Source organism: Magnolia sinica, chromosome 18 (genome assembly GCF_029962835.1).
Source record: "Magnolia sinica isolate HGM2019 chromosome 18, MsV1, whole genome shotgun sequence".
Classification (NCBI taxonomy): domain Eukaryota; kingdom Viridiplantae; phylum Streptophyta; class Magnoliopsida; order Magnoliales; family Magnoliaceae; genus Magnolia; species Magnolia sinica.
Genome location: NC_080590.1, coordinates 9,271,177 through 9,290,714, shown reverse-complemented (window position 1 = coordinate 9,290,714; position 19,538 = coordinate 9,271,177). Strand labels below are relative to the sequence as shown.

The 19,538-nt window shown below is 40.4% G+C and overlaps 1 protein-coding gene across 3 annotated transcripts; it reads left to right on the top strand.

Annotated features, from left to right (window-relative positions):
* Window positions 1-7,205: 7,205 nt before the first annotated feature.
* LOC131234032 (RGG repeats nuclear RNA binding protein A-like) lies at window positions 7,206-19,406 on the top strand. Of its 3 annotated transcripts, XM_058230992.1 has the most exons (8): window positions 7,206-7,671; window positions 9,110-9,425; window positions 9,533-9,598; window positions 12,219-12,351; window positions 13,911-14,066; window positions 14,164-14,220; window positions 18,568-18,649; window positions 18,945-19,172. In XM_058230992.1, the coding sequence occupies exons 1-8, from the start codon at window positions 7,479-7,481 to the stop codon at window positions 18,950-18,952; spliced, it is 1,011 nt and encodes a 336-aa protein (XP_058086975.1). In that variant the 5' UTR covers window positions 7,206-7,478; the 3' UTR covers window positions 18,953-19,172. The 3 variants fall into 3 exon arrangements, with proteins under 3 accessions (XP_058086975.1, XP_058086974.1, XP_058086973.1); XM_058230990.1 differs by lacking the exon at window positions 18,568-18,649 and having other exon boundaries at window positions 7,209-7,671; window positions 18,945-19,406; XM_058230991.1 differs by lacking the exons at window positions 9,533-9,598; window positions 18,568-18,649 and having other exon boundaries at window positions 7,208-7,671; window positions 18,945-19,406.
* The last annotated feature ends 132 nt before the right edge of the window (window positions 19,407-19,538 follow it).

Genomic DNA, 19,538 nt, shown 5'->3' with positions numbered 1-19,538 from the left:
GCCGTCTCTTTGGTTTGAGATGAGGATTTCAAGTAAGGCAACGGTGCGAGTTTGCCATCGTTTTAATGTCTAGGTATCTAACTCGGCATACAAAAGTGGCATGCGCCCACATCGATCCAGACCGTAAAAATTTTAAGTCCCATTTTGTTTGGATAGTAGATAAAAAATTTCACTTAATCAAGTGACCTAAACTATCTGATTTCGCTCGCTGGAATTTGTTAGCCACAGATTTAATGGTTCATCAGTTTAAAATAGAATATTACCCGTACAGATGGTTTCTGATGGTTTGCAAGTCCGGTTTGGCATGCTTGCATGCCACATGTACGGTGGATGAGACACCAGAGCTTAAAAAGAGGTGGCCAAGTATCTACTTACGGAAGTCGCGTGGGAGAACCCTATGTGATAAGGAAATCTCATCTCCTGAGTCATGACTTCGGCGCGTAGCGTTGGATAGGACGAACCCATCCAACGAAGAAGGGTGCGGCCCACCTGAGATTACGACGTGTAATAAGTGCGAAGCGACAATCACAATGACAATGCTTATGAGTATTGCATCACTGAACTTATTCGCGTCTAATTCCTGCCACATCCGCACACATGACAACTTTTTTTAGAATCTGGACCGTCCATCCAGCACTCCCCGAGGTGGATGGGCATTGATTGAAAATTGCACTAAAGAAAGTTTTCTAGCCGTCTAAATGGTGGCCTGCGACAGACTACTAAAACTATAAAAATAGGCAATGGTCCATATCTAATCTAATTGACAGAAGTCCATTGTTGGATGGCTGTGATCGCTTCATTGTGACAATTGCGCCGTAAACCATCCATGTCGTGACCTAACCCATGGAATCCACGGAGTAAGAGAAATGCAACTCTCTGCGAGTATGTGAGATCAGATCCGGCTCGTGTGCTTCAGCGTGCGTATGTTGTGGCCTCAAAATCAGGCTGGTCTGGTCGGACGTGGATTGCGTACTCAGGAACTCAGTACGCTATATTGTACTGGGTAAACTCTGTGGGGCCCACCATAATGTATGTGTCATATCAACGCTGTACATCCGTTTTACCGTATCATTTTAGGGAATGAATCCAAAATAGAAGGATATTAAAAGCTCGAGTGGACCACAACACAGGAAACATTAGGTATAATGACAAGCACCGTTGAAACCTTCCTAGGGCCCACAGTGATGTTTACTTGTCATCCAAACTGTTCATGAGACCACACAGACATGGATGAAGGGAAAAAAAATATTAGCTTGATCCAAAATTTCTATGGCCACCAAGAAGTAGTCAAGGGTTGGATTCAATTCTAACTTTTTCTTGTGGTGTGGTCCACTTGAGATTTTGATTTGCTTTAATTTTGGCCTCGTCCGCTAGAATGAGCTGATAAAAGGGATGGATGACGTGGATAAGACACATACATCATTGTAGACCCTACAGATAGAGTTGGGTATCGGACCGAGTCGAATCGGATTGGGCCCAACTTGGCCAGGTTCGAGTTCTCCATAGCCGGGCCCGAACTCGGTCAGATTCGGAACCGAGTTCAAGTCTTCTGACTCAATTCGATCCTAAACCTTGCTGACCTGGACCGATCTGAGACTGACTCGGTCATGAAAATCGAGCCGGATCGGGTTAGACAAGGTTCGGATCGTCCATTTTTGTCAACAGTGTGAAAATCATTATTCTCGTTGTTTCTTATGGTGAGATCTACTTGATTATTAAATATACTTAAAATTTAGCATCAATCTCTCAAATAATCTGAAAAAATTGATGGACGGCGTGGATAAACCAAAAAAAAAAGAAGACGGGCCCCACATAGTTTACTTAATGGATAAAATATCTCATTGCGAAATCAGCTTCTTGAAGAAACTTTGTATGAAGGGTAGTGGATTGCGTACTGAGTAACTCACTACAGTAAGCGTACTGAGTAAACTCTGTGGGCCCCAATGGCATTCATGCATTATATCCACTTCGTCCATCTCTTTTGAAACATAATTTTAGGGCATTATCTCAAAAATGGAGTATATCCAAACCTCAAATGGACCACACCACCGGAAACAGTGTGAATTGAACATCTACTGTTTAAAAATTCTTGGTGACAGCAGAGGGTTTAAATCAAGCTGATATTTGTGTTTTCCCTTTATCCATGTCTTTTCTGATCTTATGAACAAGTTAGATGACAAATAAACATCATTGAGGGCCTTAGAAAATTTTCAACGGTTGAAATCAATACTTCCACCTTTTCCAATTGTATGGTCCACTTAAGCTTTGTATATGCATCAATTTTGGGTTGAACCCAAAAAATGATTTGGCAAAACGAATAGACAGCGTGGATGAACTACATGCATTTGCAGTGGGCCCAACTGAGTTTACTCAATACGATAAGAGCATAGTAACTCAGTGCGCTCCAAGAAGTATTGCCTAATATAGGTTATATAGCTCACACCAGCTATTTGTACCTGCTCTAGGTATGTGTCGTGTGAAGACGAGCACTAACACTCCTTGAGCTCCGAGTTGTACGAACGGTTCAAAGGAGATCAAAGTTACATGGCCCCACAGTGATGTATTTATCATATCTATACCGTTCATCTAGTTTTAGAAATCATTTTAGAGCATTATCCAAAAAAAAATGAATCAGATCCAAAGATCATTTGGACCATACCATAAATTGCAACGGTGGACCACACATAAATTGCAGCGGAGATGATGATTTTTACTGTTAAACATTTTGTAGGGCCACCATAATGTTTATTTTCCATCCAATCTATTCTTAAGGTCACAAAGACCTAAATGAAGTAGAAAAACAAATTTCATGTTGATACAAAACTTCTGTGAACCCAAAAAGGGTTTCAATGGTATACGTTCAATACCCCGTTACTTTTCGTAGTGTGGTCCACTTAATGGTTAGATCTGTTTTATTTTTATCTCAACCCTTAATATGATATTGCCAAATGGATGGACGGTTTGGATATAACACATACCTCGTGATTAGAGCCGCATAACTTGCTAACTTTACACTAGCTAATCTGCTTCCGTCTTTGGGTCTAGCTGTCAAGACGACGCCTGTAAACAACGGTACGCTGACCTTCTTCGATCAATGTCTACTACCAATCGCTTTCTCTTTCTCTCTTCCGTTCACAGCTATCCACCATATCTCAGTGTATATCTCTCCAACAAAGAAATCTCCAAAATCCAACGACAGAAAGAGGTTTTTGATCTACCACATATCTAACTAGTCTTCTACTCACATTAATCTTCAATAGAAAGTGAGAGACAAATATAAAGAGAGAGAGAGAGATAGATATAAAGAGAGATAGAGAGAGAGTTGGGGGCTCAAGTGTATGTTGGGCGGGTTTTTTTGGCGCCAAACGAAAAGCCAAAGATACATGGATATTCTGTAAAATAAATGGATATTTAAATCTTGGGTCAAGTCGGTTCGGACCCTTTCGGTTCGGATTTTCGGATCAGTTCTGTTCGGATAGACCACTATCGAACCTGATTTGAAAAACAATCAGATCTAGATGGACAAACTCGATCAGGGCCGATCCAAGCCGTCGGTTCTGTTCGGAACGGTACCGAGTCGAGTCGGATAGGGTCGGATCCGCCGGATCGGGTCCAACATGCCCACCTCTACCTGCAGAGTTTACAAAGTATGCATACTGCCTCCGGTCTGGTCGCCGGCTACACACATGAAAAAACTGGATGGTTATGGAAATTCACGAGTGACCCACATTCAAAGCACGCATGTGGCCCACCGGATGACTTGATCAAGAGATAAAGAATGCTTTAAAAGGTATAATGGCCAGGTTTAATTATTTCATGGGTCCTTACTCTTACTGGGGTGATAGGCTCTTAGGATTTTGGCCAAGGGCTCGAGTACCTATAGGTGGTGAAATTCCACTAGCGTGAGTGTGCGGGGGTGTGCGTGCGCGTGTAAAAAATAAAATAAAGGTATAATGGCCAGCGATGAAGACTCCACTAATTGCTTTCTGAAAAAATATTCTGTTTTGAGGTAGGAAAGATCCTCACACTGGTACGGTTCAATCCTCACTGTCCATATCATGGGCCATGTTGTGGATGGAGAACATACTCGAAAGATCTCATCGACATCAGCAGGATGATTGTAACCATTTAAAAATTCTATTCGATTTATTAGTACAGTCGGAATCATACGATCAATGTTATTATGGGATGTGCTCCATCCACCATGGGGGACGTAATGGTCTGGATTGATTTATGACATGTAAATGGACACAATTTAGTAGGGTCGTGAATCCAGCCTATTACTTAAAAATGGCCACAGGATGGTAGGAAGGAAATTACAGTTTCCTGCCCCGTTGTTGGAAGCAAAGAGGGTTTGTTTCAGTGGGGTCCACTCGTGTGAATTGATTGGTCTGATGCTGCCATCAACACAATCAGTTAGGCTGTGTCCGCACGTGGACTACTAGAATTTTGAAATGATGAAAGTCGCCGAGGGGTTGCTTGAATGCCAGTGCTGTTTGGGAATTACATGTAGGGGTGCAACAAATGGTAACTACCATACGTTGGAGCTGCGCGTACCTGCGATGCTTGAGTGCCATCCAAATGTCTGTTACATGCGTGCGCGGGGAGCAGATTTGGTTAGGCTAAGATAACAGCGAGATTAGTTAGGCTGTGATAGTAGGGCCAATCTTTTATATAGGGAGAGGAGAATGCTCATTGCACACCGGTTCTCACTGGGGTGCACATGGAGCCGCTGTACCGGTAAACCGTACTGGAACTGACCAAACCTCCGGTTCTGGTTCAGAAAATCAAAAAATTGATTAGTTCAGTTCGGTTCGGGTCAGTTTAAGGTTATGTATAACTGAATCGAACCATAAAACTGAACCATATAACCAAAACGCATGACGGACCTTGGAGCCGAACTTGGAACCAAACTGAAACCGAAGTTAGAACTGGACCATCCCAAGCAATAATATAATTAAAAAAGCCTTAATCTTTTGATTCTATTCATGCCGCCCTGTTGCCTCAATCCATTCTCATCTCTCTCTCTCTCTATATATTTTAATTGTCTATTTAACTCATGATTTATGCTTTACATTGAACCACTTGATTGTTTCCATAAATGTGTTTTCGCACACCTTACACTATCTAAACCATTCATCAAATCGATCACAACATGTATGGACATAGGCTGGATTTTATTTTATTTTTTAAAAAAAAACGTGCAATTGGACTGAATTATAAAAAGCCTAGTATTGTAGAACTGATCCGGAGCTGAACTAGTTTTTACTATTTGGTTCCGGTTCAGTTCTAGGGTGTGAATGGTTCGATTTTGATTTCGATTTTCCTGAAACGGTTCGGTTCTGATTTCACCCCAGAACTGGACCGAACCGACCCATGTGCGTCCCTAGTTCTCACGAGAACTCATAATAACATTTTGAGAACTCATCTCCCGTGATGTAAGTGTAAGATCCGAACCGTCTATGTGATGCAGTATCCCCATGAAACCCTCAGGGCCCAACTTTTACCCTAATTCAAAACTTTGGTAGGCCATCATATAATGAAACAGTTTTCTCCCTTAATTTTCCTCTACCTTTTTCCATGACCCACCAAAGTTTTGAATCAAGGTAAATTTTGGGCCTTAAGGGTTTCATGGGGTGGTTCATCGTGTGGACGGTTCAAATCTCACAAACTCACACTTATATTATGGGAGACGAGTTTTCAAAAAGTTCTAACGAGTTCTCATGGGAATTGTTGCACAGGTGACCATTTACCTCTCAACATCACACTCGTATTCACTTGTACATTTCGAGTCGAGTCAAGTGAGCTAACCAAATTAACTTGGTTTGTGTACAGCCCTACACACCACTGGAGAAATGTGCAATCACCTTAAAACCTATGTATTCACTTGTTGAAGCCCACCTAAATTTTGGAAGGGATGGAGTTCTCATCTCTCGAGCTAGACTCCAATCAGATTGAACCCCAACTCGAATCTAACTTGCATCAAACCGGTTCAATGATTTGGCTACTTTGATATTGATGTTGCTCGCCAAGTGTTTGATGAAATGACTCAATGAGGTGTTGGCCAGTGGCAAGGAAGGTATGTATACAAAACAAATACTATTTTTTCTTTATTTTAATGTTGCATACAAGGTGTATGATGAAATACGTGTAAAACTGTCATTGCTATTCTACATACGGTGAGAATTTGAAGGTACAATCTATGTGTTTGTAAAAATGTTGCATGGTTGAACTCGACTCGATATTGGCTCGAGCTCGGCTTGAGTTGGCCCAAGCTGCTGACCCAACGGAGGCAAGTTGACCAATCAGGCTTGAGGACCGAGCTGAGCCGAGTTTGAGCTGGGGTCAACTAGTGGCCTAGCCGAGTGGTTCGACTTGTGTACACCTCCAGTGGTGTGTCCCACTTGAGCTTTTTTATAAGGACGACTACAGGATTTGTCCTGTCCTAAGGCTCACCAGATAACGGTTTGGATCCCTCAGATACATCACGTGTGGGCCCCAGCTCAAACAAGTGCTGATTGCCATATGTTGCAGGACGTGATCATTCCAATGTTATCTAAAAGGGCCACAATGCTTTACAAGTCACGGCAAGACCTGCAGCTTGGAACCTAAACCGTTCTTCCAGCAGGTCGAGATTATGAATGGGCCAGGACCGTAAAACGGCGCCAATCAGAGGATCTTGCCTGATCAAACAATCTAAAGGGATGTACTGGATCAGATACTAATTGCATGCTCCATGGGCTCGGATAGGTAGAAACAATGGAACCACGTATACTCACCGGGCAGCCAATGAGTAGATAGAGGGTCCCACCATGATGAACGGTTCTTATAAATCAATATCAGACCTTTCACATGAATGGTGCATGTTCTTGTATACCTGTTTGCTGCTGTAGGCTACAAATACAATATATTAAGATGGTCATGTTCTGTAGAAATTTTTACCAACGTCCATCCCCTCTCTGGGTTCTCCATAACTTTCTGGAAGGCGTTCTTAAATGAGCTGGCTCAAACCGATGAACGGACTGGATGTCACACAGACATCACGGTGGGCCACCATAGAGCCTTTTTTTTTTTTATAATCATCTAACCAGTTCTTCTACAGCGGCATTTCCGTAATTTCATCAAAAACCAAGTGTCAGTTTCGTCACTAACACAGACAAAACCAAGCCCCTCTTTAAAAAAAATAAAAATAAAAATAAAAAAATGCACGAGCAGCGATAAATAAATAGTCGGGAGAGATTAGGTTTTCTCACTCTTCTCCCACTATCTCACTTGCATTCTGTCTGCCGACTAGGGTTTCAATCCCATTTTCATTTTCCTCCTATCTTATAAGGAAATTTACAACAACTGTGTTATTCTCAGCCTTAGATCTCTACCGATGGGCCCGTCTGTCAAGAAGAACTAGGTTTTCTCCCTTCCTTCTAAATCTCTGTGGAGTTAGGGTTTCTCCATTTCAATACCTCCCTCTCTCTCTCGAAATGGCGTCGACGAACCCTTTCGATCTGTTGGGAGACATCGACAATGACGATCCGTCGCAGCTGATAATCGCTGCGCAGCAGCAGCAGCAGAAAGCCGCGCTGCCGAAGAAAAGTGCGGCCCCGGCTCAAGCGTCTGCTCTTCAGCCGACTCAGGCCAAAATGCCATCTAAGCCCCTCCCTCCTACTCAAGCTGGTATATTTTTTTCCCTTTCTACCCTTCCGTTTATATGCATATTAGTATATTTCATTCCCCTTTTTTATTTTGTGATATGCTGTGTTTGCTTTATATGTCTGATCATAGTTTGGATGATGCTTTTGTTTTTAAAATTGGAGAAATCAACGTTATACGTATGTATGCAACTATGCAAAGTATACACGCATACATTATACAGGAACGTACGTACGTATTATGTATTTATGCTCCTACGTAAGTATACATGTATATATGTATGCAGGGCATCCAATCTAGGATTTTTGTTTTCTCAGGTACCTTCATCACAATGAGTCCCATGGATGAACGTTTGGATCATTGAAACACGGTTCTGGATCCAACGCGTGTCTTTAGATTCCACATGTATGTTGAATGGGAAACACTAGCAACTGTCTTTTAAAGTTTAAACTGTCCATTTTTCTTTATAACAGTGGCCGACTTGATGAATGGACTTGGCAGGTCTATATCAAATCCGGCCTAGTCCTCCGGACATGTTTAGGGGGCCCTTGCCCTTACCCTTATGGGGCTGGGCACCCTGGCCCATTCCCACCCCTAAGGACCACTAGTGGTTTGCTGCCACTCTACCGCCCATGTGGTAGCACATTTGGTTGATTCTGGACCATTCAATTGACAGTCGTATGTATTTACATCCGTCTGTATGTATGTATGTTTCATGTATGCACCTCCATATACATATGCATGGGTAGATATATTTATAGAGGACAGTTATTTAACTGTACACAAGAACTAGTCATGGTTATCTGCCAGTCCATGTTAAATGTAAGTGGCTGTACGGTTGGGAGCTTCTGGACTGTCCATTGAGCAGGCTTGACCATGGATGCCCAGCAGGAAAGCAAAGCTTACAGTTAATCCTGTCTGTGGATTTGTGGCCTTCGATTGGATGGTAAAAGTAAAGAGCTGTCCATGGTCCAGATTGAGAATGGAAAAGTTTAGTCATCAGTTGCAGGTTTTAGTTGATTGGATTGGTTTTGGGACCGTTGGCTATACATTGCAGAGGCAACCACTTGGGCGGTCTGGATTCTCTGACAGCCATATGTACTGTAGAGTGGCGATGGATCATGACCACTTTCATTGCACAAGGAACTGGGAAGCTCATACGCATGCACATTTGTGTCCAAATAGCAGTGTCAATCAATTTCCTTTTATAAGTGCTACATGTGTAATTCGAACTGATTTCAAATGGAAAAGGATGATAGAAATTGTTGCTGAGAGCATTTGATTTCTTTCTTTCTCTCCTTTTGAATTCTTTGTTGTTAGTTTATATATTTTCGTACATGGTGGGTGTTTTCCTTTCTTTTTGGTAACACGTCTTTGTTTTCCTTTTTCATTTTCTGCCACTTTCTTTTCTTAATCTGTGTTTTCTTTTTCTTATTTGTGAATTTGGATTTCCTTTGAATAGTGAGGGAAGCAAAGAATGAAGTTGGTTCTGGGCGAGGAGGCCGTGGTGGTGGCCGTGGATCTGGGCGTGGGCGCAGCAGTGGATTTTATCGAGATGCCAGCAATAATGAGAATTCATTCAATAATGGAGTTCCTGGAGGTTATGGTGCAGTTGAAGATGGAGATTCGGGGAAGCCTTCGGAAAGAGGGCGTGGCTCGTATGGTGGACCTCGTGGTCCCTTCCGTGGCGGTCGTCGCGGTGGTTTCAGTAACGGAGAGGTGCGGGAGGGCGATCGCCAGCGGAGGCAATTCGAACGCCACAGCGGAACTGGACGCGGGTAAATTATACATGTATTCATACATTTGTTTGTCTACTTGAATCACTTGTATGGTTTTTTTTTTTTTTTTGCTTTGTGCTTTTCAACTTTAACCTGTCTGATGGTAGGAGCGAGATTAAACGTGACGGGGCTGGTCGTGGGAATTGGGGAACCACAAATGATGAAATTGTTCAGTGAGTGCTATCTCTTGATGATCCTAACTTATTTTGCTAGGAATCTCTATCAGCTAACTATGTTTTGATTTTGGCTATACTTCATGAGCTAAGGATGTGTTTGTATGCCAATTGAATTGAATTGCAATAATTCAAATCAGTAAGGCCCCGTTTGTTAAATCTGAATTCTAAAGACTGAATCTGAAATCTAAAGCCTGAATATTAAATCTCTAGTCAAAAAACTTGTTTGATAATTAGGCTGAAGTCTGAAAATTAAGTACTGAATTTGAAACAACCCGTTTGTTAACAAACATCTTAAATGTCAGCAATACGTTAATTTGACATATTCGTCCCTATCTCACGTTTGGAAATGTTTTACATTATAAAGAAATTATTTTTTATTAAATGAAAATAAAATCATTATATTTAATTCAAATAAACTAAAATACTTAATAGAAGGCTAAAATATCATTATTCATAATGCCCTCAATTCCTCTTAGCGGGAAGATTGTCACTATGTGTTGTGTAGGGTTGACCACAAGTAGCAACAAAACCTTCAAATAAGGCCCACCTTGATGTTTATATGTTATCCAAACCATTTATAAGGTCATTCCCAATTGGATGAAGTGAAAACACATAAAATATAGCTTGATACAAAACTTTTATGGCCATAAAAATGCTTCAATGGTGCTCACTCAATGCTATCCAAACCATAACATTTATTTTCCATCCAATATGTTCATAAGGTCACAAATAACTTTATGAAGAGGAAAAAAAATTCATATTGATCCAAAACTTCTGTGACCCCAAAAAGGGTTTCAATGGTAGACGTTCAATCCCCCACTGCTTTTTGCAGTGTGGTCCACTTGATAGTTTGATATGTCTTATTTTTAGTCTCAAGCCTTAATATGAGCTCGCCAAATGGATGGACGGTTTGGATATAACACATACCTCATGATGGGACCTACGGAACTTTCTGACAGCAATAGAGCAGCTATATAGCTGGTGTGAGGTACGCCAGCCAATCCGCATCCTACTTGGACGCGGATTAGCTACTAACAGGTTGAATAGTGAGATTCGCTATCAAAATGACGTCACCAAGTTCTATGGGCCCACTATGATGTATGTGGGCCCAATATGATGTATGTGCTTTATCTACACCACAGAAAACAATGGGGAGCTTGATGCCTACCGTTGAAACCTTCCTAAGGCTCACCGTGATTTTCATTTGAAATCCAACCTGTTCACAAGTTAACACAGACATGAAAGAAGGGAAAAAACAAATATCAGCTTGATCAAAAACTTTTGTGGCCTATTTAAGTTTTTAATGGTAGGCGTCACTCTTCCCACCGTTTTCTGTGGTGAGGTCCACTAAAGCTTTGGATTTGACTCATTCTTTAGATCATTACCTAAAATTATATTTCCAAATGGATGGACGGCGTGGATACAAAACATACATTATGATGGGGCCCACATAACTTGGTGACGTCACTTTAGTGGCGAGTCTCGCAACTCAACCTGTCAGTATCCAATCCGCGTCCGTAGCAACCGATTGGCTACTCCCCTGCCACCAGCCAATGGTTGGTGGTCGGTGCTATGTGGGCCCACCATGATGTATGTGTTTCATTCATGCCGTCCGTCTATGTTTCTAGATCATTTTATAGTATGAGACCAAAAATGAGGTATATCCCAATCTCAAGTGGACCACATTACAGGAAAACAGTGTTAAATGAATGTCGACCATTAAAAACTTTTTGGGGGCCATAAAAGTTTTGGATCAAGCTTATCTTTGTTTTTTTCATTCATCTGGGTCTATATGACCTAATCAACAGATTGGATGTCAAATAAACAGTACATTGGGCCTTCGGAGAATTTTAATGGTGGATATCCAATCACTATTGTTTTCCTGTGGTGTGGTCCACTTGAGATTTACACTACTCTCATTTTTGGTATCAAGCCCTAAAATGATATTTAAAAATGGATGAATGGAATGGATGAAACACATACATCATGGTGGGCTCAGAGAAGTGCCCCATGTTAAAAGTTGGGATGTGTACAACGCAAAGGAGAAAATCTCTCTCACAAAGGATAATTTTGGATTAAAAAAATAATAATCACAAAGCGCATTCTCCATTCCCCATTAAGCTAGACTCCCATCCTGGAAAATTTTCAACATAAAGGACTCCCATCAAGGAAAATTTCAACATAAAATCGTGGAGCGCTTTCCTTCTTATGCGTTAACAAACACCACTAAACATGGAATATTTTCCAAATTCCGCGTTAAGTACAAAAAATCAGCGTTAACAAACAGGCCCTAAGGTTGAAAAATTGAAATTAGCTACATGGGCTAGCATTGTTCCAATCAGTAATTCAGATCGGTTCAAGTTGAAAAACATAGAATTATGACTGGGGGATAATTGTCATTATTCATTAAAATGGTCCCATTGGCATTTTGGTCATTTCCTTTATATGTAATTGATTCTTGAAATTCAGTTAACTGAGCATCACATGCATTATTGCGAGGAATGCATTTTCTGTAATTTATTGGACAAATTCATTCGGTTGAGTTTTTTTTTTTTTATATATCAATTATTTATTTATTTTATTTATGACTTCTATCGACTGGCATTTGCTGGTCTAGGGAAACTGAAGAATTCGTGGATACAAATGAGAAGAGCTTGAGCCCGGAGAAGAAGCTGGGAGAGGAGGATGCTGCAGCTGTCAACAAGGAGGGCGCTGTGAATGAGCCTGAAGAGAAAGAACCTGAAGATAAGGTAAATGAGCTTTAACGTAGTTAGTTATTGGATGTCCTGTTTCCATCTGCTATTAAGCTCCTTATTTTTCAGCTTGTGTTTTTCACAGTTCGTAATTTGCAAAAAAAAAAAAAAAAAAACAGTTTGTATTATTCTCTTCAGTTAATTCTCCTTTTTGGGTTGCCTCTTCCTGAACACAATTCCATGCTCTTTAAGTGCTTTGAGATGGTCTCATCCATCTTATTCTTCAACTAAACAGCACAGAAATGTGTCTCAGTATGTGGGTATATTGTCAGTTGTCAGGCATGCAGACGTTTCTGAATATTAGGTTTATTTGATCATTATTTGCCTCATTTTCATGGTGTGATTGATTGTATAGCTGCCCGAAGTTGAGATGGTATTAAATTTCAGGTGATAACCTTTGGTAATTGCTGAACTTTGTTTTATACCATTTTACCTGGTTCATATAATAGTTCTTTCAGCATCATCATCTTCTACACCTTCATGTGATAGTTCCCATTTGCTCGTGCTAAATTTCATAGCTCCAAAGATCTTATGCTTATTTAGAGGTGCATGTTCATATTTGAATTTTGAACTATCACGTGTTTTTCTATAACAGCTCCATGCTTTTTTAGCGCGGTTTGACATTCTATATTCCAATGACAAGCAAATGAGAAAATAAAGAAAAGAAAATCATTCCTTCCAATTTTCTTTCCACTCCTTTCCAACAAAATTTTAAACTGATGGACATGGTAACATTCAATTCATCAAAAGAAGACCCCATTCAAGGTGAACCGAAAAAGAAGACAATGGAGGGATTGAAGTCACAGGCAAAGGTCTAAATTCAGAATCCATGGTATGCTACTTTGCAATGCATGAATTTGTGCAGCAGTGTCATTTCTCAAGTTCATGTTTCGAGTTCTCCTTGAGATGCTTTATAGATAAAAAGTACAAGTCTACCATTTCAGTTAAATTACTGAAATATGTTTCTCTTCAGCAGATACAACATATTTCTTGGAAAACTAAACAATAGTAATATCCAACATTTTCAGTAGGATAGGATGTGAATAATTTGGATTCTAGACAGCTATGAATTTCATTTTGTCACATCTTAACAGAGTCAAATTTATTGCAAACTCGGTGTTTTCCTTTGATAAAGAGTTGCTTCTTGCATCCTGGATATTCATTTTCTGAAAACTTATGAGTGTCCCTAATTTTTCTAATTTAAATGCCTTTTAAGGTTTTGCTTAAATACATAATGAGGCTTGTTACTAGAGAAGATAGACCCTAGTTATCCTCTCCACATTGTTATGTCTCAATTTTGGTTAACTGAATCCATGTGTGGTGATGGATAAGAGGCACCTGTTTACATATCTTATGTTTAGACTTTGGAGGAATTTTAACTTCTGTTACGAACATTTTGGAAAATTTGCCCCATTAAATTCAAGTGATATGGACTTGTGTTTTTTCATGCTTTGTTGATAGAAGACAAAAAATGCTGATCTTCAGGCTTATATTTTTATGATATTTCAACCATACACCATGAGTGTTTATGTTCTCCTTGTTTCTTGTTGATGTAGGAGATGACTCTTGATGAGTATGAGAAGGTACTGGAAGAGAAGAGGAAGGCTCTGCAAGCATTGAAAACTGAGGAAAGGAAGGTTGATCTGAAGGACTTTGAATCCATGCAACAACTTTCCTCCAAGAAGGACAACAATGACATCTTCATTAAATTGGTAAATTTGCAGAAGCTTCCTTTTTTTTTTTTTTTTTTGTAGCATGCGAAGGTGAATGCAATCATTGTAACCATCTTACTGTTTAATGCTTTGTCAGGGCTCTGAAAAGGACAAGCGGAAAGAGACTGCTGATAAGGAAGAGAGAGCAAAAAAGGTATGTGTGACTTACTCTTTTCCTTGCTAATGTTGTAGTGGGTATGTTTGTACTGATTTCTTTGTGTTTTCTTATATGTGTCCTCATTTCTTCCACTTCAACTTTTTTCGCTTGGTAATGGATAACCAACTATTTTTTGGTATGACTTTGTTTTGATCTTACTGAGTGTTTGGGAAGCACTGAAATTGAAACCCAAAGTGTACAGATTATAAGTTTTTTGCCTGCCTTTGATTCACAAGGTTCTTCAAACATACCCCAATGCCCACACCAAAAATTCGAGGATCTGAGCAAGTTGTTTGAGGAGCACCATGGGTCCCTCGTTATCACGAACTACTGTTCACAAAATCCCTGCTGTCTGGTTAATGTGTGGTGGCTCACTTTTTGCCAACTTCATGTCCTTTTCCTTTTTCGTTCCTCTGCTGATGAGAACTGCAATAAACCCGCAAGCTTTAAGTTTGTGTATGGGCCCTAAAGTGTCTTGTAGAAATGTTTCTAGACACTTGTAAGTAATGTGCCCTATTCATGGTGGTTCTTCTTTTGAAAAGGCTCGTGTTTGTAATTAATGCAGGGGGCATTTTCACACCGGGTTCAAGTGGGGTAGTCCGTGGGATGCGGGGACACATTCGTGGTGGGCGGCTTGTGTGAGGTGATACCCATGTGATTTGGGGGCCACGAGGGGGGTTCGGCCGAGGTCCTAACCCATGCGATGTCGGGCCTGGGCTATGAGATAAAGAGATTAATTCGCCAAGCTCTATCAGCTCGAGCTTTTAGAGCAAGTGGTTAATTGTCCTGCATCAATAATAGGATAACATTTGGTAGATTTATTACATGGAAGTGCTACCGTCAGTCAATTCAGTTTGACTCATTTTTATAGTTTACAAAGCGCTTTTGCATCCGAGATGAATGGGGTTAAGCGATCTGCTGAAGCTATGGGATGTAAAAATGCATTGGTGGGGGGAGTGTTCCGCTTAGAGGGAAGCTCCCGCAAGATCAGGTGTAGACGAAGCAGAAGCAAGAAACAAGTGGAGTCACCAGTTTGTGGGTATGCACTATAATATTGAGAGTGGTTTTGTGAATGATGCATGACGAGTTTTGGAATTGCAATTAACTAACAATCTCGAAATCTATGGCTTGCTAGATACCATAGGACCATATTGAGTCATTGGTTAAAAAAACAGTTTGGATTTTGATTCTTGCATATGGTTTGCGATCGTAGATTCCAGATAAGGGCCTTGGTGGCGGAGAAAGAAGGGGGTTAGGCCCCCTTCTCTGCCTGTATGAACATTCGGCCAATATTTTGTGGGATTTAGAATTTTCGGAGGTTTAAGCTTTATAGAATATTGGTTGACAAAAAATAAAAGAACTGAAGATAGGATTAAGTCCCAATTTCTTATGCATCGAGATCCAAGATACAACAAGGCACAAAGCATACACCAGGCAAAATCAATAAAGTAAAAAAAAAAGAAAGATGAACAAATGGAAAACGTAGGTGTATGAGAAGGATAATGGTGCAATGTAACAAATGTAAATAAAGCAATAAAATATAACAACACAGATTAATTGCGATTGTTGAAGATTGAGTGGGGAAAGAACCCTGACACTCTTCTGTTTAAAGGCTGGAGCTCTTAGATCTCGACACTATTCCATGAGGTTTGGATGGCAAGATGTGGTTTTTATATGAAAAGAAGCTTTAAATGTGGCGAAGGCTTGTGTTTGACATTGGATGAACGATTTGGATGATTGGGATGGATGGCTATGATAGCTAAGGTTAGGGTTAGGATGGTTGGGCTAAGGCCAGGGTTAAATGGCTAAGGTTAGGGAAAGGCTAAGGCTTTCCCTCTCTTCCACTCTTGAATATGTATTGTTGGTTGCATTGAAAATGGGTGTATGAAGGCTTATATAGGTGATTTTAATGGGATTTTGATAATTAGTGGGTAAGTAATGGGCAAAAATACCACATGGCTAGATGTGATTGACTCTTGGAAGTATTTAGGATCTGTGGGATCCTTCCATTAAGTGGTGAGAGCAGTAGGCTTGGTAATTTTGGTGAAGGTTAGGGGCAAGTAAATAATTCGAATGAATGAATTATTATTAGCGGAAATTCAATTTTTGTTCGTGGGGTTTCCTTAGATCATGCCATCTGACTGATTGGTCTGTTGATTGAGGAATTGCTAAAAATTTCAAGGACATGCCAATGGTAGTGGAATTTCGATTTCCACTACCTATATTTAACTCGCATTCCAAGATAACGTCCTTGATGCGCTAGCAAGTCTTTTTGGCCCTGCCAAGGCAGCCTTTTCCTTGATTTTTCTACCTTCCGAGACAATATTTTTGGTCTTTTGACAAGGCAAAAAAGACTAAAGACTTGCCAATACGCCAATTCAACAGTCTTGGAATGAGAGCTAAATATAGGGAATTCCTCCTGGTGGAAATTTTCGGGATTTCCCTAAGCAACGGGTCAATCAGCCAGATAATGAGTTTCAAAGGATCCCTACTAGCGGAAATTGGATTTTCATTAGTGATAAATTCTTTCGAATTATTTGTTTACCCATAGCCGTCACCAAAATTACCAACCTCACCAATCTTACTAGTCAATGGAAGGATGCCATATGTCCCAAGGGCTTCCAAGAGTCAATCACATCAAGCTATGTGATATTTTTGCCTCGTACCTACTCGTAAATTACCAAGGTACAATTGGCTCGCCTATGTAAATTCTTCTGACACCCATTCTTAACATAACCAACAATCTGAGTGGTAGAGCTTTAGCTTGGCTATCCTAACCCTAAACTTAGCCATTCATCCAAGCATCCATTAATATAAGTCTTAACTACATCTAAAGCTTTCTTTGTTATATAAAAACTTTATTTTGATGTCCAAATCTTGCAGAATGGGGTTGGGATCTAAGAACTCTGATCAACTTTTCTATGGAAATGTTGGGGTTTTTTCCTAACTCATTGTAGCCTTAGAATATCTAGCTGGTCGTAGATTTCGAGATTATTGGCTAGTGGTGACTCCAAAACTCATCTCTCATTATTCACAAACCACTCACCATCCTAGGGTGCGTATCCATAGACTGGTGACTCCATAACCCACTCGGCTTGAGTAACACAAACATTGGTGAGAATCCAATGCCTCAAAAACCTAAGGGTTTCTTATCCACCAAGTTCGTCGACTTTTTAGGAAATGATAAAAGAAAGATGTCATAATGTACAACATAAAAACTATTATCCCCGATAGATCTATATCCTGGGAACAAATCTAATGGAGATGGGTTAGGGCCTATAGCTCAAAGGATTAGAGACGTGGTACGAACCATGATTTTAGGGGTTCAAATCCCTCCTCACCCACAATCGGCCCAAAGGGAAGGACCTTCCCTTTACCTTTGGGGATAGGAAAACCATGATCAGGATAGCAAATGCAAAGCTATGGAACTTATGATTCCAATATGCACGGTCTATTATGAATCATCTTACAAAAAGTAGTGTGATAAAGCTTCAATACTGATTCGTCCATAATTAGATGAATTCTGTTCATAGGAAAAAAAATAAAAATTATAAGGATCCTCAAGTCACCCCCATGCCATGTGGTAATGATCCCTTGGGCATTACGACCTTTACCGCAACGATGTTGTCCATAGATCAAATTGTTTCGTCAATTGGATTCCCTTGAGAGGGTACTCTTGTGAATAAATTCAGTGGAGGTGGGGTGGGGTCTGTAGCTTAAAGGATTAGAGCATGTGGCTACAGGCCAAGATGTTGGGTTTGAATCCCTCCTTGCCCACAGCCGGCCCAAAAGTTAAGGCCCTTTCCTTTACCTTTGTGGATGGAAAATGGGAAGAGGGATCCGTTGATGGGAAAGAAAGGAAAATAGAAAAATCAGCGGAAAGCATGTTTTGGTTAGACGCATGGAATTAGCTAAGCATTTTATTCGAACAAATGTAGAACCAGAACGGATAGTTTTGTGCCCATTACCAGTTCTTCCTCGCACAAGTTTGGACCAATCATTCAAAAAAAAAAAAAAGAAAGAAAGAAAGAAAGCAAAAAAAAAACCTTGTTCTTTGGAAGATCCATCTCATCATGTCTTGTACTGGTTGGTTCCACTCTGCAAGAACTCCGAAACCCTTGGGGAATCTATTTGTGCTTGATCAATCTCACCTTGTCTTGTGGTTCAATGAAAAATTGGTGGAGTCTGCTTGAATTCATTAGATACTGATTCCTATATCAAAAAAGTGTCTGCTCATCTAGTAGGAAAAGAATTGCAATAAGCTAAATGCTCGTGTTGAACGAGCGTAATAAGAAGCTATTTTTAAAAATGCATATGGAACTCAACTCAATTGTTTCATACTAGTGGGCAAGGTCTCTGGTTCAAGTCCAGTATGGCCCAGCTGTGCCAGGGAAAAGAATCGAAGAAGCATCCGACTCCATGCCTGGTATTTCTAAACATCCGGGAATTATTTAAAGCAGTGTTTATGACAAGCATTTTATCCTGCTGCACATCTGATACCTGATGACTTCTTACTTTTATAAATATTTAAAGTGGATACTGTACAAACAATTCATCATTTTAAAATGCATCTGTTTGAAGATTTCTGGGTGTCTTGATCTGACAAAATTCACCAAAAGTATTCTGTCAGGTGGGGAACTGAGTTTCCAATTCTTGTATTTGTTGGTTGACTATGATGATGATGATGATGATCGACTCATTTGTCTTGTTTCACGTGGCAGTCGGTTAGCATAAATGAGTTCTTGAAACCGGCAGAAGGCACCAAGTTTCACGGAGGTCGTGGTCGGGGGCGTGGGGACCGTGGCTTTCGAGGTGGGTTTGCTGGAGGTAACATGATGAACAATATGGCGGCTCCTTCCATCGAAGATCGTGGCCAGTTCCCAATCTTGGGTGCCAACTGAGATTTGACCATGCCCCGGTTTTCTCTTCAGTTTTTTCCCCCATTTGGGCTTCTAATTTCCTTGGTGTTGAAGAGTAGTTGGGCAAGTGGCAGGATCCACATGAATAATGAGGTTTCCTGTATCAGTAAGAGATTGAATGTTTTAAATGTATATTTAGGCAATTTACAGTAGTATGCTATAGTTGCATGACTGACTGGCAACGTGCAGGTTCATGTGCGCCTTACCCCTTTTGTTACACATTTAAAATTTTAGGTATTTTGGGAATTTTGATGGATCTAAGAAGTACGTGTTGCGTGTTGAATGTTCTATATTAACGAGATTTTACTAGAGGAAATATTATTAACTTGAGCATATGCTTGACCATAAGGTATTCGGTACTCTCTTTCACCCCAACTTTATAGTGACCTGATATAA